We start from the raw sequence: 27,615 nt of genomic DNA, 5'->3' as shown, positions 1-27,615 counted from the left end.
CGCCACGGCTCCAACTACCGGAGACAAATTCCTTGTGTTTTTTTTTTTTTGATATACTTGGCAAATAAAGATGATTCTGAATGACTGAGCAATTTAGGGAAGCTCCTTTTATACCCAATCATGGCACCCACCTGTTCCCAATTAGTCTGTTCACCTGTGGGATGTTCCAAACAGGTGTTTAATGAACATTCCTCAACTTTTTTGCTACCTGTCCCAGCTTTTTTGGAACGTGTTGCAGCCATAAAATTCCAAGTTAATGATAATTTGCTAAAAAACAATAAAGTTGATCAGTTTGAACATTAAATGTCTTGTCTTTGTGGTGTATTCAATGAAATATAGGTTGAACATGATTTGCAAATCATTGTATTCTGTTTTTATTTATGTTTAACACAATGTCCCAACTTCATTGGAATTGGGGTTGTTGGTGCTCTTTATCGTGTATTTTTGTAATATAATGTGCCTTTTTGCCACTGATTATATGTCACTCCGAGGCAATTGTGTTTGTATACTAATTTTGTGTTTTCTGAATCTTCTTTTCCTTTCGGCTTGTCCCTTTCATGGTCAACACAGCGTGTCATCCTTTTCCATTTTCCTCTCTAACGCCAACTGCCCCCTTGTCTTCGTCACGATATCCACCAACCTTCTCTTTGGTCTTCCTCTAACTCTCTTGCCTGAGACTGATGTTGCTCATTACTGATACCTGCTGTATCTAAAAAAAAATGCTGGTATTTTAAACATTCAAGTTAATGTCTTATTTTATATCTTAATCTACTTTTTAAACACTTTTGATACCTTTAAAACGTCACCCTTTATTTATCCAGGTGAGGCAATTGAGAACTGGTTCTCATTCGCAATGCCAACCTAGGTGCAGACAGTGTTTGAGGCAACAAGTTTCAATATATACAAGTAAATCTCAATACATTTGAATATATTTATTAAATATAGTAAGTAAAAGTAGCACAGCATTTCAGAAAAAGAACATCCTACCAACAGTCAAACATGGTGGTGGTAGTTTGATGGTCTTGGGCTGCTTTTCACCTTCAGGACCTGGACAACTTGCTGTGATTGATGGGACCATGAATTTAGCGCTTTAACAGAAAATCCTGAAGGAGAATGTTCAGCCATCAGTTTGTGACCTCAAGCTGAAGCGCACTTGGGTTCTGCAGCAGGGAAAATATCCAAAGCACACCATCAAGTTAAATTCTGAATGATTTATAAAAAAAAAATTAAAAAAAGTTTTGGAGGGGTAAAAGTCAAAGTCCAGACTTGAATCTGAATGAAATGCAGTGACATGACCTTAAAAAGGCCGTTCATGCTTGAAAACCGTAACTTTTTTCTGAATTAAAATAATTCTGCAAGGAAGAGTGGGCCAAGATTTCTCCAAAGAGATATGAAAGACATCGCGAGTTATAGAAAACATTTATTTCAGTTGCTGCTGCTGAGGATGGCCCAACCAGTTATTAGGTTTAGGGGGCCATTACGTTTTCACACTGAGCCAGGTAACTTCATTTTTTTTTTCTTAATAAATGAAATCATCATTTAAAAACAGCATTTAAGTTCACTTGGGTTATATTTGTCTGATATTTACATTTGTTTGATGATTTTAAACATTACAGTGGGAAAACTATGCAAAAATATAAGAATTTGAGAAGGGGGCCAATAATTTTTCACGGCACTGTAGAAATGATTAGCTAGAAAATGAGCAGGACACATCCTATATCAGTTTCTGTGATGAGGTGTGTGTACCAATCACGTCATTTTGCACATTCAATAACAACAAGCCGTGGTTCACTGCCAAACTTAAGCAACTTCGCCAGGCTAAGGAGGACGCATATCGAAGTGGGGACAGGGGCCTGTATAATCGCACTAGAAACCAGCTGACTAAAGAAATTGACATTGCAAAGAGAAACTTGGCAGTAAAGTTAGAAAAACAGTTTAGCGCTCACGACTCTAAATCGATCTGGCATGCATTACAATCGCTAACCAATTACAAGCGACGATCACCCCAAGCTGAGAACAATAGTAGACAAGCTGACGACTTGAACACCTTCTACTGCTGATTGGATAAGGACACTTTCACACCCCACACACAATCACACCTCTGACTTCTGCGTAGACCATCCATGAACAGGATGTGAGACGCATCTTCAAACAACAAAATATTATCAAAGCGGCATGCCCGGACCTTGTGTCCCCATCCTGCCTCAAAGTCTGCACGGACCAGCTCGCTCCAGTCTTCACACAGATCTTCAATAGATCGCTGGAACTGTACCATCCTGTTTCAAACACTCCACCATCATCCCAGTCCCCAAGAAACCTTGTGTCTGAATGACTGCAGGCCTGTCGCCTTGACATCTGTGGTCATGTAGTCCTTTGAATGCCTCGTGCTGGCCCACCTCAAGAGCATCACAGGTACCCTGCTGGACCCCCTGTAGTTTGCCTACCGAGCAAACAGGTGCACGGATGATGCAGTCAAAATGGGACTGCACTTCATCATAGAACACCTCAATGGCGCAGGGACCTAGGTGAGGATCCTGTTCGTGGACTTCAGCTCTGCGTTCAACACCATCATCCCCAAACTCCTCTCCTCCAAGCTTCTCCAGCGCAGCGTCTTGCCTGCCATCTTCCAGTTGATTTACAGCTTCCTGACAGGCAGGACACAGCAGGTGAGGCTGGGGGACACCACCTCATCTACATGCACCACCAGCACCGGGGCGCTACAAAGTTGTGTCCTCTCTCCACTGCTCTTCTCTCGGTACACGAGCGACTGCACCTCAACACACCCGGCTGTCAAACTCCTGAAGTTTGCAGATGACACCACAGTCATCGGTTTCATAAAAGACGGTGACGAGTCTGTGTATCGACAGAAAGTGGCGTGGCTGAAGGTGTGGTCCGACTGACACAACCCGGAGCTGAACACGCTCAAGACTTTAGAGATGATTGTGGACTTCAGGAGGCATCCTTTGCCACAGCTGCCCCTCACACTGTCCAACTGCCTTGTGTCAGCCATCGAGACCTTCAAGTTCCTGGGAATTACAGTCTCTCAGGACCTGAAGTGGGAGTTCAACATCAACTCCATCCTCAAAAAGGCCCAGCAGAGGATGTACTTCCTGCGGCTTCTGAGGAAGCACGGCCTGCCACAGGAGCTGTTGAGGCAGTTCTACACAGCGGTCATTGAATAAGTCCTGTGTTCTTCCATCACAGTCTGGTTTGGTGCTGCTACAAAAAAAGGACAAACTTCGACTGCAACGGACAATCAAAACTGCTGAAAAGATTGTCGATACCCCCCTACCCACCCCTGAGGACTTGCATGCTGCCAGAACTAAGACAAGATCCTCTCAGACCCTCCACATCCTGGTCACCAGCTCTTCCAGCTCCTTCCCTCAGGTAGGCGCTACCGAACAACGCAAACTAAAACTAGCAGACATTCCAACAGCTTCTTCCCTCTTGGCATTAACTTCTTAAACAGTTAACTTACAATTCAATTGCAACATGCTGCCAATTTTTTGTCTTGAGTTTGTTGTCACATTTATGTCGGGCCAATTATACATTACTCGTGCACTTACTGAAGTAGTCTCGCCACACTGCGCTATTTGCATATCTGTTGTTGACCAATACTGGCCACTCATGCCAGAGTAGCATCTGCTCCATTTGCCCACTGACTGAGGAGTATCTGCAACATTTGCACAATCGACATTGTCCCAGATTATCGCACTAATAGTCACTTTAAAGTGCATACATTTCTTGAAGTCTCGGCGCCGTTTGCACAATGGTCATTGAACCGGACTATTGCTCTATTCGTCATTCAAACTGCTCTCATTGCAAGAGAACTCTGCATCTTTTTGCACAATTGTCCCAAAAAAAAAATTCATAAATTGTACCGGCATTACCAGATTACTAGCAACCTTTTATTGCTCAGTGACTGTTTTTCTCAATGTCTTTATGTCTCAAAAGTATTCTGTCAATTGACTGTCTGTTGTTGTACTAGAGTGGCTCCAACTACCGGAGACAAATTCCTTGTTTTTTTACATACTCGGCAAAATAAAGATAAATCCGATTTGCTCCTATTTTGCTTTGTTTTACTCTGCTGTCTGCAGCCAGGTCAGCATTGCAAATACCTTACCTGGATAAGGTTCAATGAATAAATAAAAATTACATGACTTCAAGGACAGCTCCTAGTGAGGTTTTAAATACAGCAGTGTGAATGAAGTATTTGGTATATGTAAATGTTTTTTGATGAAAAAATAAAAAGATTGTACATTGTATATATTTGAGTATGTATAAACACAGGAAAAAAAAGCTTGGCTTCATTTCCTTGTCTTGCACAATAGACAACAAACAAGGCATTTTTCCGCAGGCAGGAGCTCCTCCAACTTTTCTTATCTAGAACTGCCAATGAGTCGTTCACATTTCTGTGGTCTGTGGAGATATGATGGGCTATGTTGGCCCTCCAAAACCATTTTGTTTTTTTAAATCATTCAGAATTTAACTTGCTGATGTACTTTGTATATTTACCCTGCTGCAGAACCCACATGCGCTTCAGCTTGAGGTCAGAAAGTGATGGCTGAATCTTCTCCTTCAGGATTTTCTTTTCGAGCAGAATTTGTGGTCACAGCAAGTGGTGCAGGACCTGAAGGAGCAAGCAGCCCAAGACATCACACTACCACCATGCTTGACTGTTGGTAGGATATTGTTTTTCTGAAATGCTTTGCTAGATTTATGCCAGATGTAACGAGATGCACACCTTCTAAAAAGCTCAACATTTATGGCCTCCTGGATGAGTCATTGCTGTTCTCTTGGAGTAATTATTGTAGGCCGGCCAATCCTGGGAAGGTTCATCATTGTTTCATGTTTTCTTCATGTGAGGATAACGGCTCTCCCTATGGTTCGCTGGAATCCTAAAGCTGTAGAAATGGCTTTTGTAACCCTTTCCAGGCTGACAGATGTCAATCACTTTTTCAGCTGTTCTGGAATTTCTTTGGATCGTGTCATTTTGTTGCAGATTTTTTAAATCTTTTGTCAGACTTGATTTTGTTGGGACAGACTGGACAGGTCTGGGGTTAATCAGGCTTGAGTGTGATCAGTGAAAATTAACTAAAATTCTGATTAGCCACAATTAATGCATTATTTTAAAAATGACCTTTTTCCACACAGGGCCAGGTAACTGAATAGTTTTTTTTTTTCTTTAACAAATGAAATCACCATTTAATAACAGCATTTTAAGTTTACTTGGGTTATATTTGGCTGATATTTACATTTGTTTGGTTATCTTAAACATCACAGTGGGGAAACTACGCAAAAACATAAGAATTTGAGAAGAGGGCCAATACTTTTTCATGGCACTGTAGCATATAAAAATATTAGTTGTATTGTTTCACTTTAAAATGTTGCAGCTAATTTTTCACTAATTTTAAACTGAATGAGGAAACACCCCAGCCCATTGGACCCGCCGGCCTCAATAAAAGCTGACATTTAAGACGTGTCCTCCGAAAGCCCCCCTTGGACGACACGGCGCCAGGGTCGCAGCCTGTCAATCCACCTTTACTTGTGGGCTTCTCATGATCCTTTCTGCTTTCTGTCGCACCTGCATGATGGGGATAGCGGAGGAGGAGGAGGAAAAAGAGCTTAGTTAGAATCTTGGAGGTTAGCATCTCCAGGAAGTTTTTTTGTGTCTTCCACATAAGAACTTCATAGATGCGTGTTCTTCCTTCACTTTCCCGAGTCTTCTTACAGGACGGCTATCAATATACAAGATGCCACTCGTTACTTTATTACATATGTTAATACATATTAGTAACGACACCTTTGTTGTGACTTGATGGTATGTGTCAGGTGAGTACATTCTTCTCTTCTGAGGGGTAACAAAGGTGGAAACAGCGCAACAATCCATTTACCTGGTTTATATATGTATAAAAAAGTAAATCACGTACAAATTCATTGGTACAAATTTCCACAGCAGCATTTTTTCATCTTCACAACTTCCTGAAGAGCCCCTAGGTGACGCGGCAGTGTTTGTCCATTTGGAATTTGCTCACGTGTCAATCATTTAAGACGCTCCACAAATCATCAGAATTCATGAGTTACTCGATTCAGCAACCTGCTGGTAGGGCTGGGCAATTCATCAGTTTTAACAATTGTTTCAGAGCATTTGTTAGGATTTTTTTTTTTGCAGCTTCCCTATTTCCAAGTACACTGTGCTGACATGCTTTGGTTACACCAACAGTGCTGCAAAGTCTCCCTTGTCAGTGATACCAAATTAGTGACCTTTTTGCTATATTTAGCAACTTTTCTGACTGCCTCTAGTGACTAGTTTTCAAAAACGGCTTAATTTATATGACTTGGAAATAGGACTTTTGCGTTAAAAAACACCCCAAAAAAACATTGTTTTATTTTTAGGCCATATCACCCAGCCCTACAGCCCAACAGCACGTTTTCCCTTTTCACCCACACTTAATTACAAGCTCGCATTAAATACAAATCATATATTACTTTTTGAAAAAGAAAATCCCTCCTTCATGCTCATACAGCACAGGTGTCCCAAGATCACATCAATGACAGCATTTGTAATAAATAATTGATTTTCTTTTTAATCGATGCATCCATTTTTTTGTGTCAGATTTCCATCCATCTATTTTGTTTGGGTCGCTGATGAGCCTATCCCAGCTAGCTGACTTTGGGTGAGAGGTGGTGTACACCCTGCAGTGGTCGCCAGCCAATGTCACGGCACAAATTGACAAGCAAGCATTTCCACTCACATTCACCCCTATGGATAATTTGGTGCCCACTGGCACCAGATACACCCAAAGAACAACATGACTAGCCCACAAGCTTGTTCAAAAATAGCTCACCAATGACGGGCCATTGTGGTTTCCTAGGATTGTTGTAGAAGTGATGTCTATTTATAGAAATCAAGTGTTGTATAATAATAATAATGATCAGTTTCCCACCATTTGAAATCACTGGTTGTAATAATTGTGAGAAATCATTGATCAGTGTCCTCACATGGATGAATATCAATCATTATTAAAGGTCCCCTTTCATCAAAATCCAAAATGTTTCCAGTTTTATGCATAACATTGGTCAAAATGAGTCTGAGACCTGGTTTAAATTTGACATCTATGCGGTTTGTTGACAACGTAATAGCCTTTGAACCCCAAGCTGCTTACAAAATAGAATTTGAAATTGCTGTTATGATATAGAAGCAACACCCATTCAAATGCCCACTTCGTGATTGCCACGCACCCACTCATCTTCATCACTGAGTGAAAACCGCCTACATCATGTGGAAAGCTTCCATCACCTGCCAAACTCAGCCGAGTTGAGGAATAAATGGCTTCAATTTATTTTGGGAGAAATTGCTCAGCATTTCGGAACCAGTTTTGCACTGTGTTCGGGCCATTTCGTGGAGGACGACTGTAAACAGAAGCTTTCACACACTCCTGGAAGTGCATTTCCAGGTTTGGAGGATCTGACAAGTTGGGCCACTGCCACCAAACCGTTCAAATACAGTATATAAAAGGATATGTGTTGCGGTTTAGAATGCTTAACTATCCAGTGGAACCTTGATTAACGGACTAAGCCGATTGGCCATATGCACCCATTAATTTTCAGGACAAAATGTATCGCTTTTTTCGTGGCCTAAAACACCCAGAAGTTATCCATCTATCCATTTTCCGTACCGCTTATTCTCAATAGGATCACGGCCGCGCTGGAGCAAATCCCAGCTGACTCTGGGAGAGAAGCAGGGTACACCCTGAACTGGTCACCAGCCAATCACGGTACAGTATAAAGTTATTGTCAGTAAATATAAAAAAGCTTGAAAATGTTAGAAAAGTTTTACATTTTACAATACCAAAACTAAGCTGGTGTACTTGTCGTAGTGACTAGTTGCAAGTCGAGGCAGGTTGCTTTCATGAGCTGCGAGGAATTAGTGTGCTCCCTATTTCCAAAATCGGTCAAGATTAGATGCTATAGACGAAAGGCTTTTAAAAAAAAAAAAAAAACTGTTACTGTACCAAATATAGCATGTTACAGACTCCAGAGACCTGTGTGTTGTATTCCTCTTAAACACTGTCGGCATGCACGACACCAGGGGTATCAAACTCACAGCCCGGGGGCCAACTGAGGCCGGCTGGATGATATTTTGTGGCCCTTACTCGACATCAAAGTTTAATAGTAGGGCAGCCTCTGCATTTTATTTATTTTAAAGTATTTTTTAAATATTTCTAAGCTACGATAGCTCAGGCTCATGACAGCTTTTGGCAGCATCTGTCAACAAGTTAGCCAAAGTTTTGAGTCTTTCTTAAAACCTGCCGTGAAGAGAAAGGTTGGCGAGAAGCACAGCCAATTTCCAGAAAAGGGGGCGATGGAATGTTTTAAACATTGAACTGATGTCTGATATGCACAGAAAACGTTAAGAAATACAGCATTGGACATCATTACTCAGCTAGATGAGTGTTTTTTATATACTTTTCAAATGAAGAGGATTCTGATTTTGATTCTGAGGGGGGTATGCAAAAGACCTGGGTGGATGAGAGAGAGGACTGGATCACCAATCTTGTTGGCCTGTTAATAATAAAGGAGTAATAATAAATATCACCTTAATAGGCTCAGAGTAATGCTACAAGTAGTTGGGTGTTGTAGAGCGAAGGATTTATTACAATTTATGCAGAGTCTGCTGCTAATTTACCTCTAAACATATACTTGCTCCCTGGACCGTCTCCATTTGGTAAAATGCACGACGTTTACTGCCTGCTGATTGGCTCATACCCGTGCAGTGGCTGTGGAAGGGTAACCAATCAGGTGGTGCTGGGGGCAGGACAATGCTGAAGAAATAGGTCACAGATAGAGAGGCTCACTGTGGTAGCATCCAAGCCAAAATAACCCAGTATTAAATTCTCGGCTGTCAGATTAGAAAATGGCCGATGGTGATCTGCACCAAAATGCCAAATATCGGTCCCAATAATCGGCCCGGCCGATAATCTGTCCATCACTTGTAATTGTCACCAAAATGTGGCCACAGAGTGAATGAAAATCAAGGGAACCAGCTGGGGGGGGTCACCTGGGCATCTCCCTTGCCGTAGCCATTCACAGCGCACCATCGCCATATTTAAAATAAGAACAGCGATCCAAACATAGCAAAGATTATTTACATATCAAATATATTAATGAGAGAGAGGGCCATTTCAATTGCCAGGCGTAAAATACGAGAATAACTTGAAAAAGGGCATCCTGGGCATTTCCAATTATTTTTGCAAACCTGATAAAAGGACATCTAAGATTTAAAAAAACATGATGCCATGGGACCTTTAAGAACTTCATTAAAAGTAATTTGAGCAAGTGTGTTATTTCAGAAGTGTGTATCAAACTGGTAACCCTCTGCATTTACCAGTACGTAAGAAGTTCCTCTCACTTTCAAAAAGGGTGCTGAGCCCTGATGTAGAGTCTTCAATGAAGCTGACATTTTTGGGACATGCGAGGAAAACCCCACCACAAGGCCGAGAGTCGAACCTCAAACCACAGCACTGTGAGGCAGATGTGCTAACCACTTGTCTTGCATTCTACCAATTTTTATGGATGCATCGAAACAAAAACACGTATTCCACGTGAAACGCTGCCAGTCATTCACATCTGGGCGTGGCAGCACGTCAGCGTTTAAGGTGCCTGCTAAACTGAAGCAAGCTATGCACTCCCGGCTCACGCGACTCAACGAACGGCACGGTCCACACGAAAAGAAAATACACATATCGCAAGTCCATAGGCGGGCTTGTTCTCTGTCCCCCAACACAGGACGGCGCGTTCTTCTTTCTTCATACAGAGATGAAAGCAAGTTGATAATCAACCAATCAGTCCTTCGCGCTGGTCAGGTCAAGCCATGTGATTGGTGCATAAATGATGAACAACAATCACTGATCGTAAGGCTTCACCTCCTGGTGTGCTTTGATTGGCCAGTTAGTGTGTTAGGTGGGAGGTGAAAGGAGGTCAGACAGAGGCTGCATTACAAATCACTCCCTACTCACTATAAAGTGCCCTAAATAATGCGTTAGCCATTTTGTAGTGTTGTTCAAATGTGTACCGAGTAGGATTTAAAAGAGGGGGAACAATGTACATTCTCTTTTCAGGCAAATTTCCGTGGGAAGACTTTTTAAGCTGGAGAAGTTTGGACATACTGTAAATTGTAAACTTTCTATGAGAATTGAGGATCGTTTAACAAAAAGGTATCATATTAAAAATACATTTTACTTTCTTATCAGCAGATCTCCTTGCCCACACGCAAGGGCATTACAGTACCTTAATTGCCCCCCCCCCCCCCACTCGAGCGGCATCGCGTCCAAAGCTTGTTCGTTCCTCAAATTTTGGTATGCAGCAAAGAGAAAGGAGGCGGAGAGGAGAGAAAAGAGGAAAAAAAAAAAATTCAACGAAAAACCCATAAACTGGGGCACTTCTAAGTCAGGTTAGCACTGCACTTGCCCAATATCTGGTTGTATTCGGATTATATGAAAACATATTTAATACTCCCTATGAAGAGCCAACGTTTAATTGAGTAAATTCCTGGTTTGTTCTCGTAAATTCCTATGGAAAGTTTCCAACTTTGAAAATTTGTGGAATTTTACAACCCTAGTTGTGAGCATGAATAAGTTATCCCCTATACAGTTCCCTCAATTTCTCTAACAATACATCTTGAAAAGTAGTGAGCAACAATGCTCACTAAACAATCCAGTATCTTCTATGATGGGTTGAGACGATAAAGAAAACGATTATCCGTTTCCGGAATATGATTTGGATTCATGAGTTGTGACACCAAAATAATTAAGTCGAGCAACACAGCACAACACAACACGAACGGGTGTTTTGTGCTGTCCTTTGTGTTAATTTTGTAAAATACGCTCAATTTAACACATTATAATGTCTTTTTTCCAATATTTAGTACGAGGACCATTTATGTTGCAATTATGCAACGCAACTACCCTTGCGTCTAGAGTACTGTTACAAAACAATTTATTTCACAGGTGCACGATATGGTCTGCTACTGGATATAAAATCCCTAGCCAAGTGTTCCCCTGCATATTCAAGCTTTGATTCATACTTGCAGATTCACCTTTTTTCTGATTTTGTGAGGGGAACCTATCCTCCATTACCCACTGAAAAGTCACCCATTTGTTCTTGTTGTGCTGAGGCCATGTCAAACAAAAGTATTGCTTTGGCACCATATGGTGGCATCTATAGGGAATTACTGGGTAAAGCTTTTTTTAGGGGGCCGACAATTACTCACAGATTTTTGCTATTGGCGGCAGGCCTCACTCCCTCAGTATAGTAATTAGAGAGTAGGGAATGAGTGAACTACAGATTCCTAACATAGCCGGAGAGAGCAGGAGGGTTGAGTGCGGGATTCATGGATCACTTGACCACCTCTGACTTTGTCTGAAAGGCCTCTACCTTGGAGGTGCTGTCCTCAGTTCTCAACGCAGAGAAAGACGAATTGAGGGTGGCTGACGATTTAGGGAGGCTGTACATGTAGACGGCGCTGATGACCAGCCCGGCGCCAGCCACAAACAGAGGGTCCACACGGAAAGCAAACAGGTAGATGGACATGATGGTGGAGATGATGATGGAGAAGGAGGTGGCGAAGCCTTTCAGAATGTTGTCGGCGTACTTGACAACCACAGCCACCAGGAGGCCGCCGAACGCCTGGTTGAGAATGACGCACCACACCATAGACGTGTAGCCCAAGAAGAAACCACGGTGGGCCACAGCAGCACCATCGTTCCACCACAGCGCCAACATGCCCAGCGCCGTGCCGAAGATGCCCAGTTGCACGTTGCGCAACCACACAGATGCCGAGTTCGTCTTGAGGATCTTCTCGAAGTAGACACCGGCGAATCCTGACGACAGGCAGCTGATGATCACAGCCGCCAGGCCTGCCGTGTAGTTCTGATTGGCTTTCACCGCGTCCTTGTTGCCCCCATGCTGCACCTGCCAACCAATAAGTGCACACGAGGTGAAGAGGACTGGCCTGTAATGTATCGCCCGCCATCAACACCAAGTCATTTTACCCGCAATACAAAATGCAATATGGCCATACAGATAACCCCCGTTTATTGCAGCGGGGTGGGGGGGATATGTTCCACATCCACCTGCAATGTGTTAAAAAAATTTAATATAAAAAGACATTTAAAAAAACAAAAAACATTTGTATAGTTTTAAGTAGGGGGGATATGTTCCAGATTTAAGTGGAGAAATTATGCAAAACTATAAGAATTTGAGAAGGGGGCCAATACTTTTCACAGGACTGTACATGGCCAAACTATGCACTATTTGGCAATAGCCTGCTAATAGTGACATTAAAAAAATTTGACCAGTTAACATCTAGCACTACACTAGTTCTACTAGCAGCGCAGATATTAACTCGTGCAGTTACACCTCACTCATAGTAACGGTGGTTCACGATTAAAGGCGCAAAGCCTTTTGAGCATTTATTTGCAGCACACTAGTTTTCATTACTAATTCAGCGCAATCATAGGATACTGAATAAATGCTCAAAGTATAGAATCGAATGTCATCATCGGATTCAGTGAATCTTTGTCATCAAAATGTACAGTTGATTTTTAGTTTCTGCATCTTTTTTCTTAAGTGAGTCTATTTCTCCTTTGAATTGAATATCTCATGCACAGCAATGTCCAGGAAAGTAGGTTGTGGGACAAACCAATACAAGGAATCATGAGTGAGTTCAAAGGGCCCAGAACATCAAAATTGATTTCTCTCTGTTTTATAAAAAACATAGGTCAAAATGAGTCCGTGCCATGGTTTAAGTTTGACATCTATGCGGTTTGTCAATTTAATGCAAAAAGCAATAAACGGCATAAGGCTTGCAAAACGACCGGATCAGATTTCTGTGTTTGTGTACAAGTACAAGTTTAGTCATTATTCAAGTACCTGCCCACTTTGTGGTTGGTACCCAACCACTCAACTCAGCTGAACGGCAAGCCGGCATTCCTCATTTTAAAAGCGAGCCAGTCTCAGCCACCGACAAGGCATAAAATTACAGTCTGTAAAATATACGTATTTTGCAATTTACTTAACTCCACTACTGGTCAAAAAGTTTTAGAACAAGCCAATTTTTTTCAGTTGTTTTTTTTCCTTAAATGAAAGTCAACTCGTCCAATGAATAGCTTGAAATGATACAAACTAAATGGTGAACTTCCAGAGGTTGAAAAAAACTAGCCAAGGTTACCCAAAACTGAACAATAATGTACATTTCAGAATATACAAAAAGACAGTTTTCAGACTAACTTTAAACTGGACAAAAGAGTGAAAACGACACAACCTAAAGTACCACAGTTATGGGAACTTCCACAACAGAGTTGGGAAGAACTTATTAAAGAATATTTGATAACCATTTTAGCAATAATGCCACAAGTCTGTTCAGCTGCTGTATCGACTCAAGTCAAGTTTATTTGTACAGCCCTTAATCACAAAAGAGTCTCAAAAGGCTTCACAGGCCCACAGTTAGCAATGATTGACGACATCCAAAAGGATAGTCAATTGTTTATTTGTTCTTTGCTGTCAGAGTAAAATGAGAAATTGTACTGCATAAATTTCAATTTAAAAAGATGGAAAAACCGGGGTGTTCTAAAAATTTTAACCGGTAGTGTATATTAGTGGTGTAACGATTCATTAATTGTATTGATTTATATTCCTACTAAGGATGTCCCGATCACATTTATTTGCATCCGGATCAGAGTCTTAGATTTTAAGGATCTGCCGAAACACTTCATATATATATATATATATATATATATATATATATATATATATATATATAAATATTTATTACTCCAAAATATATATTACTCCAAACCCAAATATATATTACTCCAACCCCCCCCCACCAAAAAAATTATCATTGTGGCGGAGTAAAAGTATCGGTCCGTCTTCACATAAACTCAATTCCCCTCAGTGGAACACCTGGAATTAGATTATATTGTGTAAAAGAGGCTTTCACGATGTGTAGCATCTGATGCGCTCCGTCTATGCCAACATTGAGACAGCTAACAAGGTAAACGGTTGGTTGCACTTTTGCACTGATGGCTTTTAGCATTTATTTTAGTCTTCAAACCAACGTAAGAGCCGATGACAGGAAAAAAAAAAGCTTAACGTTGAGCTAAAACTTCAACGTAGCAACTTTACATCACAAAGAATTGAGACAAAATTCACAAACGTTGTCTCACAGTATTACAAACACTAACCTTGTGCCTCATCGGTTGGTAAGGAAAGGAACCGTTTTTAGCATTTGGTTCAATGCATTTATAAAAACAGGTTCTGTGTGAAGTTAATTTTCGTGACAAAACGCTGGCTTTCGGTGCGTACCCTTCAAAATAAAAGGCTACGAGCTTAAAACAGAAAGTTAAAGTTAAAACTTGCACATATAAACCATTTGACGTGATAAAACAGTGACAAATTATTTTAACAATGCTATACTTAACGTTTAGCTGAAACAATTAATAAAAATTACAAAATCAATTGGAACAAAATTCACAAACGTCTCACAGTAGCACAAACACTAACCTTGTGCCTCCATCGGTGGGTAAGAAACGGAATCAACGTTTTATAGTAGTTGGTTCCACGCATAAAAAAAAATAATTAAAAATTAATCACCGGTGCCGTGTGAAGTTACTTTTCGTGCCAAAATGCTGAGCTCTGGTGCGTTAGTTCCACACACAATGCCTTTTAGTTCATAGGTTTGATATTGATACTGGTTATAAACAATCCCGAGTCCGATGTTCATTTTTGTCTATGCTGCGGGCTGCTAAGAAAATGGATGTTCATAATTTGGACACCCTTTATTTAAACCATGCAAACGTTTTTGACCCAGCCCCCTAAAAGAATCTGAATCCAGAATCATTTGGAACCAGTATCGCTCAAAATCAAACAATTCCCAACCCTACCTCACGTGAACATTTGAAGAGCCAGACTTTATACCATGTGACACTTTAAAATCCCTTTGAAGTAACAACTTTATAGCATGTGCTACTTTTGTTTTATGAACCTTTAAAGTACCGGTTTTATTGATTTGAACCCTTCGAAGTGCCAGGTGACTGCGCATGACCCTTTGAAAGACTGGTTTTACTTTTTTTACAACCTTTTAAATGTACCGGTTTTATGACCACGAGAGGGAGCCATAATGACATGACGTAATCAAAGCAAACCCCAGAAAGGTCAAAGCCATAAACCTGATCTGTCAAGAGTTTGATGAAAAGTCACTTTTATACTTTTTTTTCATGGTCATACTGTTGCACAAAAAGGATGAAACCAAATCACGTGGAGGTGTGACCAACAGAAAAAGTTGGTCCAATAGAACCAACATAAAAAGTTGGTCGCACCAGTGCTACCAGTACAAAAGTTAAGTGTAGAGCTCTGTATACTCTTCTTTATTTTCACCCACGTCCCCTTTCAGCTCACGTTCCCGATTAGTGGGCCTACAATCCAACACTTGGTGAATTCTGCTTAACAAAATGATCCAAACTTGAAATCACTATGAACGCTTGGCCACAACAAGCTACAAGATGCAGTCATATTGCAAAGGATCAATTAGAGCAAAGATTTTTTCCATATTTAAATTAAGAATAACAGTGAAACATTTATAGAAAAGCTTACTTACATATCGAATATTAATGAGAAATCTGGGCATTTCAACTGCCAGGCGTAAAACACAAACTAGAATAGCTTGAAAAGGGCATCCACAGAATTTCCAACCAAAATGATCTTGCAAACCCAATAAAGGGACAAAAACGATTATGAAAAATATTTTGTAAAAACTTGGATGGATCTTTTTTCTAAAAACTCGTACTCTTGTCGTTTACTCGAGACTATGAATACAAGGTTGTCATATTGAAAACCATATTCTCCACAACTGCATTATGAGCAAAAGGCTCATCATCTTACTAATGACGACAAACAGCATACTGGTACATGGACCTTAAGCTGAATATCAAGGATTTAGCTCAAAGGGCTAGTAGTCAAAACAGTGGAGTTCTGCCAGGCCAAGCGTCTCGCAGGTGCTGATGTGCGCCTCAAATGTAGATAAACAGATCATCAGTGGAGTGTACGAACACGAGGGCGGGTCCTACCTGTACGATTGAGACACCGACAAAGAGCAGCAGTAGTGAAAACCACTGCACTTTGGACAGAGTCTTCCTCAGCATCAGCACACTGAAGAGCGCCGTGGTCAGGATCTTTAGCTGGTACGTCACCTGAAAACCACCATAGTCACAATAAGCAGCCTAGCTTTCCCCCTTTCAAAAATACCGCTGTTGTCCTATTTGGCGCCATACAGTTCCCCTCCTCGTACTCTACTGTCGTCCTTTCAAAAGCTACAAATAGTCTTCGCCGCACTTGGTCGCGCATTCAGCAATGCTCTCAGCATTTCTCCTGTACACATTTTCACACGACAATCACATTCACAACACTTTACACTCACACTTAATCTCTGCTGAGAAATGTACCGATCACAAACGTGTCTATGTTAGCGGCTTCAACATTCAGGGCGAGGCAAGTCACTCACACACACACACACACACACACACGATAATTTAATTTCACCAACTGATATTAACCTTGAACTGGAAGGAACTCAATGTGAATAGATGGTGGTTGGACGTTGCGAAGACTGCTGCTGTCATCTAGTGGTGTGGGACTGAAGAGAAAATATTTGCTCATATCTCAAGACAAATAAATTTGACAAATTTTTAAAATACTCGATATATGAGTAAAAATTTGCTCTTCAGTCCCACACCACTTGAAAGGTCTTAAAGTAAGTCAATTGAGCAGTTCACACGTGTATTCAGCATTAACTCCATTTCCCATAATACAACCCCAATTCCAATGAAGTTGGGACGTTGCTCAACCTATATTTAATTTGATGAGCATTCCTCAACTTTCTCAGTCTTTTTTTCCCACCTGTCCCAGCTTTTTTGGAACATGTTGCAGCCGTAAAATTCTAAGTTAATGATTATTTGCTAAAAACAATAAAATGTATCAGTTTGAACATTAAATATCTTGTCTTTGTAGTGTATTCAATTAAATATAGGTCGAAGATGATTTGCAAATCATTGTATTCTGTTTTTATTTGTTTAACACAACGTCCCAACTTCATTGGAATTGTATATTGTTGCCTTACAAATTACCGCCAAGTGACGGGATCTTACCACTAGGTGGTAGTGTACGCGCATCAGTGTAAAGCAGCGGTTTTATAAGTGACTTGAGAAACGTTAACAAATGATCCCAAAATGTCGAGGAAGTGAGAAATTGATTCCGATAGAAGGCTTTTTCAACAAAGATTGGAAAACGAATATATATTTTTCTGCTGCTGTGTCCACGGGTTTCTGTATTCATGCAGGCAAATTTTTACAGTATTCACTATTCACACATTTCTCATTAGCAGGTGGTATTCCCTTTGCACTTTATGCCAGGCCGATTTGTATTTCTAAAATGCTCTGTCACCAATGTTCTGAGCAGTGCAAAATTGTCAAACTTAATAAAAAAAAAACCTTTGACAAAGGTTAATGTCATAAATTGGGTTTGGAGATATTCTTCTTTATTTAGTTTGATGAGAAATGCGGGTTTCTTAGGATTCATGTTATAATACCAGGGCAAAAAGTAATAATAAATACAGTTACTTAACAATATGTTGAGGAGTATAGTTATATAATTGTTTTACATTACATTTAGTTACATATACTGTCTTCTAACTGGCCCTTCGACAGCATCGATAATGCCAATATGGCCCCTAGTGAAAATGAGTTTGACACCCCTGGCCTAACGGTTCAACCACCGGCATTGTGTTTAACTTATGCCTGTGATGCATGCAGCGACCTGGAAGGTGGCAGCAGGCAGGTTGGAGATTGCAATGTACTGCAGGTTGTTCTGCAGTGTGTAGATGAGCGATGGAAGGGCCAGCTTCAGCGTGTCCTTGTACTGAAACAAGATGGCGTCAACCAGGAACAACACAGTCTCCTTCACGTTGCCTGATGGAGCACAAGTTTACAAACACAAGAAACATGACACACAATTAGTGTCATTGCTTGTCAGAGACCACACAAGTTGGCTACCTAAAGGGGATGCTGGAGAAGTCAAAACAGACAGTAAACAGGAACAGGGGCGATACTAGGTTCAGATTTTTTTTGGGGGGGACTCAGCCGACAAGAAGCCACAAAGTGTATACGATGTGGTAGTGGGGCTTTGGCAGGGACTGAATGTCATGGATGTGATTTCCTACATTCCACTGCATTTTTCGGGTGACCTGGTAAAGATAAAAAAATATATATGGTGGGGAAATGGATAATAAATGCAAATAACAAATGTAACTATCCAATACATTGTACACTATAAACGGTCTGGTTTATTGTCAGAAAAGCAGATGCAGTAACAGTTTAATCTCAGTTAAATTCATAATTAGTGATGCACCGAAATGAAAATTCTTGGACGAAGCAGGAAAATGAGGAACCAAAGGCCAGAAACGCCAAAGGAAATTACTGTGAGAGCTGTCAACCTATAGAAATAGTCTTCCGGTAACAATTTGTCTGAATTTGCATATTTTTCAAATTACGTGAAGAACATGACCGCAGGACAGTTATTGCAGTATATTATGTAATAGGATAAAAAATATATATCTGCATACTGTTCAATTGCACAACATAATCATTACTCTACAAACATAATCATTAAAATTGTTTAAAACATAAATTATGGCTTCAATATTTGTTATTTTAATATACACTGAACAAAAATAACGCTACACTGGACTAACACACAGCTGGACTCCAAGATCTAAAGGTTTTTCTACATACACAAAAGGCCATTTCCCTCAAATATTGTTCACAAATCTGTCTAAATCTGTGTGAGTGAGCATTTCTCCTTTGTCGAGATAATCCATCCCACCTCACAGGTGTGGCATATCAAGATGCTGGTTAGACAGCATAACTATTGCACGGGTGTGCCGTAGGCTGGCCACAATTATATGCCACTCTGAAATTTGCAGTTTTGCTTTATTGTGGGGATCTGGGGGTTCAGAAAACCAGTCAGTATCTGGTCTGACCATGATTTGCCTCACGCAGTGCAACACATCTTCGCATAAAGTTGATCAGGTTGTTGATTATGGCCTGTGGAATGTTGATCCACTCATCTTCAATGCCTGTGCGAAGTTGCTGGATATTGGCAGGAACTGGAACACGCTGTCGTATACGCCGAACCAGAGCATCCCAAACATGCACAATGGGTTAAATGTCCGGGGAGTATGCTAGCCATGCAAGAACTGGGATGTTTTCAGCTTCCAGGAATCGTGTACAGATCCTTGCAACATGGGGCCGTGAATTATAATGCTGCAACATGGTGTATTTATTGCATCAACCTTGTATTGGCAGATGTATTTGCAGCCAAATGCCTTTTGTTGCATGCTATTTTAAAAAGAGCAGTCGATTTTCATTGAAGACAATAGTGGGAGCTGTATATCCAAGAACATAACCTGTAGCACCACTCAATAGTTTGGCTCTGTTATAGGTGTTCATCAGTTAACCCTTAGGTGGCAGTAATGCACTAAACGTGCCCAATCTGCCGGAACTGAAGCAGCAGCAGCAGCAGCAGCAGCAGAAGAAGAAAACAGGCAAAACATGAATTTTAACTGGATTCAAATTAAACGCTCAGGAATTTAAGGAAAGCACAATTATTAAACGAAACATAACCATAAAGAAAATAATGAGATGGTTCTTGTTCGGTCATCAGTCATATTGAAAGGTCCCATATTTTCCCTCCATTGAGTGACTAACATGGACATGGAGTATAAAAGTGTCAATTTTTATTATTAATAAGAAAAAGTATTGGTTTTGTCATAAGAGTTTCCAGAAAAGGACCCATTTTTTGTATCCGCTTTGTCCATATTTGGCGAAGACCGCCCCGCCCCCTTTCTTCAGCCCCAAAGCATGTTTCCACCCCCATGCTTCACAGTAGGTATGGTGTTCTTTGGATGCAACTCAGCATTCTTTCTCCTCCAAACACAAGTTGAGTTTTTACCAAAAAGTTCTATTTTGGTTTCATCTGACCGGACATGTACTGGCTTAAGCAGGGGGACACATCTGGCACTGCAGGATTTGAGTCCCTGGCGGCATAGTGTGTTACTGATGGCAGTATTTGTTACTTTGATCCCAGCTCTCTGCAGGTCATTCACTAGGTTCCCCCGTGGTACTGGGATTTTTGCTCACCATTCTGGTGATAATTTTGACCCCACGAAGTGAGATCTTGCGTGGAGCCCTAGATCGAGGGAGATTAAGAGTGGTCTTGTATGTCTTCCATTTTCTAATAATTGCTCCCACAGTTGATTTCTTCACACCGCTCCCACAGTTGATTTCTTCACACCAAGCTGCTGCTTACCTATTGCAGATTCAGTCTTCCAAGCCTAGTGCAGTTCTACAATTCTGGTGTCTTTTGACAGGTCGTTGGTCTTGGCCATAGTGGAGTTTGGAGTGTGACTGTTTGAAGTTGTGGACAGGTGTCTTTTACATTGAGTTCAAACAGGTGCCATTAACACAAGTAACGAGTGGGGGACAGAGGAGCCTCTTAAAGAAGTTTGAGGTCTGTGAGAGCCAGAAATCTTGCTTGTTTGTAGGTGACCAAATACCTATTCTTTAAAAATCAGACTGTGATTTTCTGGATTTTTTCTTCTTATTTTGCCTCTCATAGGTGAGGTATACCTATGATGAAATTTACAAGCCTCTCTCACTCTATGTGTCTGTGTTACGTGACAATAATAAGTGCCAAAAGGTTGGTGGAGGTATTGATTACAAGCAGATGTAGATACGACGACTAGGCAGACTATTTAAATATATCCATCCATCTTCTGAGCCGCTTCTCCTCACTAGGGTCGCGGGCGTGCTGGAGCCTATCCCAGCTATCATCGGGCAGGAGGCGGGGTACACCCTGAACTGGTTGCCAGCCAATCTACTTAAATATATATCACAAGAAACAGACACTAGATGATCTTCCTGACCTTTGCTCCAAAACATTTTCTTGATCTGGACCTTTTAAAAAATTTGTTGAATACCCCTGGCCTACATGAAGACACATGCTAAACTAATAAATAATGTAAATGTGTTGTTTACCATGCGCACAAACAGAGCAATCCCCATATATCGTTAAACCTTTGATGGGCCATTCCACCGAATTGGTGCCATTGCGTCCCCAGGAAATAGTATGTATAAATGCACTACACAATTACAAAATATTGATATAAAATATTATCAAGCGCCCTACACATTGATCTGTAATTTTCTCAGTGTTAACACTCTTATTAGCATAAATGTCATGTGGCTATATTTCATGTATTTGCTAATAACCATCCATCCATTTTCTTCTGCTTAGCCAAGGTCGGGTCGAGGGGGCAGCAGTTTAAGCAGGAAAGCCCAGACATCCCTCTCCCCCGGCAATTCGTCCAGCTCTTCCGGGAGGATCCCGAGGTGTTCTCAGCCCAGCCGGGAGACTTAGTTCCTCCAGCGTGTCCTGGGTCGTCCCCGGGGGTTCTTCCCACTGGGATGTACCCAGAGCACCTTACCAGAGAGGCATTCATCTTTTTCTCAATCCTGACTAGTCTCCCAGTTCCTACCGCTGAAAAACATCCCCACAGCATGATGATGCCACCACCATGCTTCACTGTAGGGCTGGTGTTGGTCAGGTTATGAGCGGAGCCTGGATCCCTCCAAACGTGACACCTAGCATTCATGCCAAAGAGTTACCAGCTTTGACTCATCAGACCAGAGAATTTTCTCTCTCATGATCTGAGAATCCTTCAGATGCCTGCCTTTTGTCAAACTCCAGGCAGGCTGCCATATGCCATTTTACTAAGGAGTGGCTTCCGTCCGGCCACTCTACCATACAAGCCTGATTGGTGGTGTGCTGGAGAGATTGTTGTGTTCTGAGAGGTTCTCCTCACTCAACAGAGGACTGCTGGAGCTCTGAGCAGAGTGACCGTCAAGTTCTTGATCACCTCCCTGACTAAAGCCCTTCTCCCCTGATTGCTCAGTTTAGACGGGTAGCCAGTTCTAGAAAGAGCCCTGGTGGTACGGAACTTGATAGAGGCCACTGTGCTCATTGGAACCTTCAAAGCAGCAGAATTTTTTCTGTATCCTTCCCCAGATTTGTGCCTCGAGACAATCCTGTCTCGGAGTTCTACATACAATTGGTCTGACTTCATGCTCCCACACTTCACCTGTGGGACTTTATATAGACAGGTGTGTGCCTTTCCAAATCATGTCCAAATCAACTGAATTTATCACAGGTGGACTCCTATTAAGCTGTAGGAACCTCTCAAGGATGATCAGTGGAAACATGATGCCCCTGAGCTCAATTTTTAGCTTTGTGGCAAAGACTGTGAATATGTATGTACATGTGATTTCTTAGCTTTTTGTTTTGAATAAATTAGCAAAAATTTCCCAAAATGTTTTCACATCATTATGGCGTGTTGTGTGCAGAATTTTGAGGGGGAAAAAAAAATCATTTGATTTTGGAATAAGGCTGTAACATAAAATGTGAAAAGTGAAGCGCTGTGCATATTTCCTGGATGCACTGTAGTAGTAGTTTCAAACAAACTAACAAAAAAAAAAAAAAAAAAAAAAAAGCAATCTTCTTCGGGCAGATTTTAGGGTCATCATAATAGCGATAATCCACTACATGCACAACATCGCGGAGTAGCTGACAACTGCGTATGCTTTGCTAACGCTCATAACTAGTATTAATTACATGATTGTTTGAAGCTGAACTTGCCAAAATGTTTGTTTTCTTTATGGCTGCTGTCTTTGGACAAAGTTAAATACGTGTGTATATTTTATTTATAAAAATATATCTTTGGTGGTTCTGTGGTGACATCCTGGGTTTGAAAAAAAGGCATTGTAGTAGTTTAAAGTTACGAAGGGTGCTTTGAAACGGTCCCTCTTTCCCCATTCACCGAGCAAGTGCTTTTATCTGATTTGCTGAATGGGTAAGTAGTTTGCGCATATACCGGATTGTGATCTTTTTGGTCATGATAATTGAGATTCATGTCTAAAGACTAATCTGGGGTCCAAAGGGCCTTAGAGGACTTACATCTCTTCTGCAGCAGGATGATGAGGAGACACGCCAACACCTTGAGGATCTCCGCCATGACTACAGCCGATGTGGCCAGGAAGCGCTCGCCCGGCAATGTGCGCACGTACTGGATGCTGAGGATGAGGGACGCATTCTGAACCACCAGCACAGCTAGACTTAAGTACTTCAGCTGGACCTTCACTGACACAGACACAGACACATTATAGCAACACTGCGTAGTAAGTACCAGATGTGAGAGTCACAAACATTACTCCCGAAAAGTTAGGGATATTCAGTTTGTCTCGTGCTGAAATCCAAACAGTACCCCAGAAACTGTAAATACTTTTTTCTTAACTGCAGGTGTACAATTTTGTTTCGGGTGTCCTTTGACAGCTCTTTGGTCTTGGCCATAGTGGAGTTTGGAGTGTAAATGTTTGCGGTTGTGGACAGGTGTCTTTTATACTGATGACTTCAAACAGGTGCCATAAATACAGGTAAAACCTGTTCTCAAACACTTGCCCAAGTCTGTTTATGACTTGAGAGTACTTTGCCACAACTTAAAAAAAAAAAAAGGTGCTGCACTTTCCTTATGTGCAAATGGTGTTGAGACTTTTGACACTGTAAATGCACAGAGAAAATTTTCATGTGAGCTTTAATTGCATTTAGAGGACATATCAGCAACAGTCTTCGCCTTGCAGCTCACAGTTCAAATGGTTCACTGTCACAGTAATATCAGTTAAAAATGTGAGGTCAAGCGTCCACTCAGTGTCATCCAGCAGTGAGGTGTCTTCACCTTTGGATGCAAACTCTCTGATTTCAGACATGCAAACACCAAAGGCATGAAAAAGGTGACCAAAAAAAAAAGATCTGATGAGCAAAACTTTTGCTTAAGCGCAAGAGTGGCAATAGAGGATGCCCGCTCCAGAGGTGAGAAGAGTAGCCAAACATTGTCCTCAAGTAAGGGTACCGTTACTTGACAATAATGTGACTCAAGTAAAAAGGAGTCCTCCAAAAAGTTACTGGAGTAAGAGTGAAAGGTACACAGTGAAATTATTACTCAAGTACTGAGTAACTTCTGATTATTATTTTTTTTTAACCACAGCATGAACAGCCATAAAAAAATACAAATAAAATACAAAATAAAATGTGAATCTGCAAATTCTGATGGTGCTTGTTATTGAATAATCAATAAGAAGGATCCGAAGGACATCATCTCGCTCACGAAATAGGAGAATTTCCTCCAATTCAAACTTTTTAGTTGAATATAAACAGGAATATGCCAAATCCATCCATACATTTTCTGTACCACATTCTCACTAAGATCGCGGCCGTGCCAGCTATCTTCGGGCGAGAGACGGGGTACACCCTGACCTGGTTGCCAGCCAATTGCAGGGCACATAAACAAACAACGATATGCACTCACATTCACACCTACAGGCAATTTAGAGTCTTCAATCAACGTACCACGCATGTTTTTTGGGATGTGGGAGGCAACCGTAGTACCCAGAGAAAACCCATGCGGGCACCGGGAGAACATGCAAACTCCATAGAGGCGGGGCAGGGATTTGAACCCCGGTCCTCAGAACTGTGAGGCAGATGTGCTTACCAGTCACCCGCCATATTCCAAATCTTTTGGTGTTAAATATTAGTTGGCTAACTTAAGCTGTTTCAAAAGTAGGAAAAAGTGGTCCAAATTACAAAGATCACATTTTGTCGACATTTAACTAAAGTACAGTACAGTACAGTAGGAGGGAGATTGGCTCACTTTTCAGTCACAGCGTTTGACGCGGGCAATATTCACATTGCCACATCCCATGTTTTCTGCTGTGTCGTCGCTAACCTCAGAATGTTTTAGAAGTAACAAGTTCATCTTAAAATGTAAGGAGTAGAAAGTACGTACATTTGTGTTAAAAAGTAGGGAGTAAAAGTAAAAAGTCGCGAAATTTTTTTTTTAAATACTGAGGTACAGATGCCAGAAAAATTGACCTAAGTACAGTAAGAATTTGTACTTAGTTACTTAACACCTCTGGAAATGGTGTAAGCCTCAAAGGCACCTTATACTAAGTAATATTGACTTAGGCTTTCCATGTTTGCACTGAGCCCATACACAGCGGCAACTTCGCCTTCCCCTTCCGCGACACTCCCACGAATGCGTGCAGTCCCCCAACTGCCCGACGACTTGCTCCACGTCAGCACCTACACACGCTTCACTTCAGCATAAGCGTCGAGTGCTTGGCTTCACGGTGACGTCACATTTACTGCGAGAGTTGCGTCCAAGCGACTTGTACAAGTACTTATTCTGTCACTGCGACTTGTCGAAGTGACTGTTCTTATTCTTGGTAGAATTCTCGAACTAAAGTCAATCATTTTTGTGGCTCCCTTTTTGGAGCGAGCGTGTGTTGACAGTTGGCGAACAGCGAAGGACGCTGAAACTTTTTTACAAGACGTATAAACAACTAAAACTGGTTCTGTATGAGCACGAAACACTTTTGTTCTCTTACTTTGACCGTTTCCCCGCGTCGTCGTCTCGTCCTTGACCACCAGGTTGGCTTTTCCATCAGCCATGCTAACGCCTGGCCGGCTAACGCCCTGCTAGCAGCGGCTCACTGGGTCAAGACAAGCGGAGGCCCGACAGACTCGGGGCTGACGGACGAGTTTTGGGTCCGATAGACAGCCTCTTAAACGGGGCTGAGGCAGCACCGAAGTGAGGAGTGAGGCAGCCCGCCGAGGAGCCGTGACGTTCGGACGGATAGCAGACAGACAAGTGGTTGCTGGCTTCGAGTGGCAGTGATACACCTTGGCGAAGAAATACCACTCTCTTTGAATACACCTACAGTTATGGATGTTATGATCGAATCTGATTCGACTAAATGAAGCGGAGGAGTGGCGACGCAGTGTTTCGGGACTTGATTCAAACGTGCGGAAAATCACGTGATCACCGCAAACCAGGCCTCCAACGTCACAGCAGCGTCGCACTGGGTGGGCGTGTCTGGAGCGCATTCACAACCGACGGTGGCCCTGAAGTTCAAAACACAACAGCAAATAACTGAACACAACGAGAAGTAAAAAAAACAACAGCAAATAACTAAAGACAACGGCAAATTTAAAAACACAACACCAAATAACTAAACACAAAGGCAAAGAAAACAACAACAACAACAACAAATAAAACACAACGGAAAATAAAAAAACAACAGCAAATAACTAAACACAACAGCAATGGTTAAGATCATCGCCTGCCACCGTGGGGGACCTATGTTCAAGACCCCAACTGGACCATCCGCCAACATCCCCGCGACTCACGGCTGTGGTGTCCTTGAGCAAGACACTGATACCCCGAAATGTTCCCCGGGGTCTTCAGCTTCCCCCTGCTCCAGTGTGTTCCACTAACATATGTATGTGTACGTGTTCACTGTGATGGGTAAAATGCAGAGAACACATTTTGGGTGCATGCATGCATGTTCATGACAATAAAAAGGTGATTATTCTTCTTCTTCATAAATAAACACAACGGCAAGTAAAAAAAACAGAATGCAAATAACTAAACAACACAGCGCTGAAGGTGGACAGCGGCCGATGGCAGAGGCACTGCGGCAGATGCCGGTGGCTGTGTTAGCGAGCTAGCTTTGTAAAATTAAATCCAATACTTATATTTAGATAGAGGTTTAACATTTATATATTTTAACATTTAGTTTTACTATTTAGGTGTAAATTTAACATTTACATTTAGGTTTATGTTTAGATATATAGTTAACATTTAGATTTGAGATTTAGGCGTCGTCTTCTTCTTTTCCTTTCGGCTTGTCCCGTTTGCGGTCGCCAGAGCGTGTCATCCTTTTCCATGTAAGCCTATCTCCAGCATTCTTCTCTCTAACTGTCCTCATGTCTTCCTTTATAACATCCATCAACTTTCTCTTTGGTCTTCCTCTAGCTCTCTTGCCTGGCAGCTCCATCCTCATCATCCTTCTACCAATATACTCACTATTTCTCCTCTGGACGTGTCCAAACCATCGAAGTCTGCTCTGTCTAACTTTGTCTCCAAAACATCGAACCTCGGCTGTCCCTCTGATGAGCTCATTTCTAATTTTTGTCTCCAAAACATCGAACCTCGGCTGTCCCTCTGATGAGCTCATTTCTAATTTTATCCAACCTGGTCACTCCGAGAGAGAACATCTTCATTTCCGCCACCTCCAGCTCTGCTTCCTGCTGTCTCTTCAGTGCCACTGTCTCTAATCCGTACATCATGGCTGGCCTCACCACTGTTTTATGAACTTTGCCCTTCATCCTAGCAGAGACTCTTCTGTCACATAACACACCTGACACCTTCCTCCACCCGTTCCAACCTGCTTGGACCCGTTTCTTCACTTCCTGACCACACTCACCATTGCTCTGGACGGTTGACCCCAAGTATTTGAAGTCCTCCACCCTCGCTATCTCTTCGCTGTCGCGTCACTCTTCCCCCCACCACCCCTCTCATTCATGCACATATATTTTGTCTTACTTCGGCTA

General features: G+C 41.7%; 1 protein-coding gene across 2 annotated transcripts; it reads right to left on the bottom strand.

Annotated features, from left to right (window-relative positions):
- Positions 1–754: 754 nt before the first annotated feature.
- On the bottom strand, positions 755–26,112 carry slc35a2 (solute carrier family 35 member 2). 2 transcript variants are annotated; one of them, XR_009769073.1, is made up of 7 exons: positions 25,608–26,112; positions 23,125–23,307; positions 17,872–18,023; positions 16,128–16,250; positions 11,437–11,973; positions 4,745–5,584; positions 755–4,630 (listed from the first exon to the last, which is right to left on the bottom strand). XR_009769073.1 is itself a non-coding variant. In XM_061684343.1 (6 exons), the coding sequence occupies exons 1-6, from the start codon at positions 25,669–25,671 to the stop codon at positions 5,531–5,533; spliced, it is 1,113 nt and encodes a 370-aa protein (XP_061540327.1). In that variant the 5' UTR covers positions 25,672–26,112; the 3' UTR covers positions 755–5,530. The 2 variants fall into 2 exon arrangements, 1 of the variants encoding a protein (XP_061540327.1); XM_061684343.1 differs by having other exon boundaries at positions 755–5,584.
- Between the last annotated feature and the right edge of the window lie 1,503 nt (positions 26,113–27,615).

The sequence above is a fragment of the Phycodurus eques genome, chromosome 1, assembly GCF_024500275.1.
Source record: "Phycodurus eques isolate BA_2022a chromosome 1, UOR_Pequ_1.1, whole genome shotgun sequence".
NCBI classification, from domain to species: Eukaryota; Metazoa; Chordata; class Actinopteri; order Syngnathiformes; family Syngnathidae; genus Phycodurus; species Phycodurus eques.
This window is presented reverse-complemented; position numbering and strand designations above follow the sequence as displayed.

Excerpts from the sequence above, each read along its gene's own strand:
- slc35a2 (XM_061684343.1), bottom strand. The coding sequence starts at position 25,671 with ATGGCTGATGGAAAAGCCAACCTGGTGGTCAAGGACGAGACGACGACG. Across the intron at positions 11,974-16,127 it reads TCGGTGTCTCAATCGTACAG|GTGCAGCATGGGGGCAACAA; the intron begins GTAGGACCCGCC and ends ATTGGTTGGCAG. Across the intron at positions 5,585-11,436 it reads CTGAGGACAGCACCTCCAAG|GTGCGACAGAAAGCAGAAAG; the intron begins GTAGAGGCCTTT and ends CCCATCATGCAG.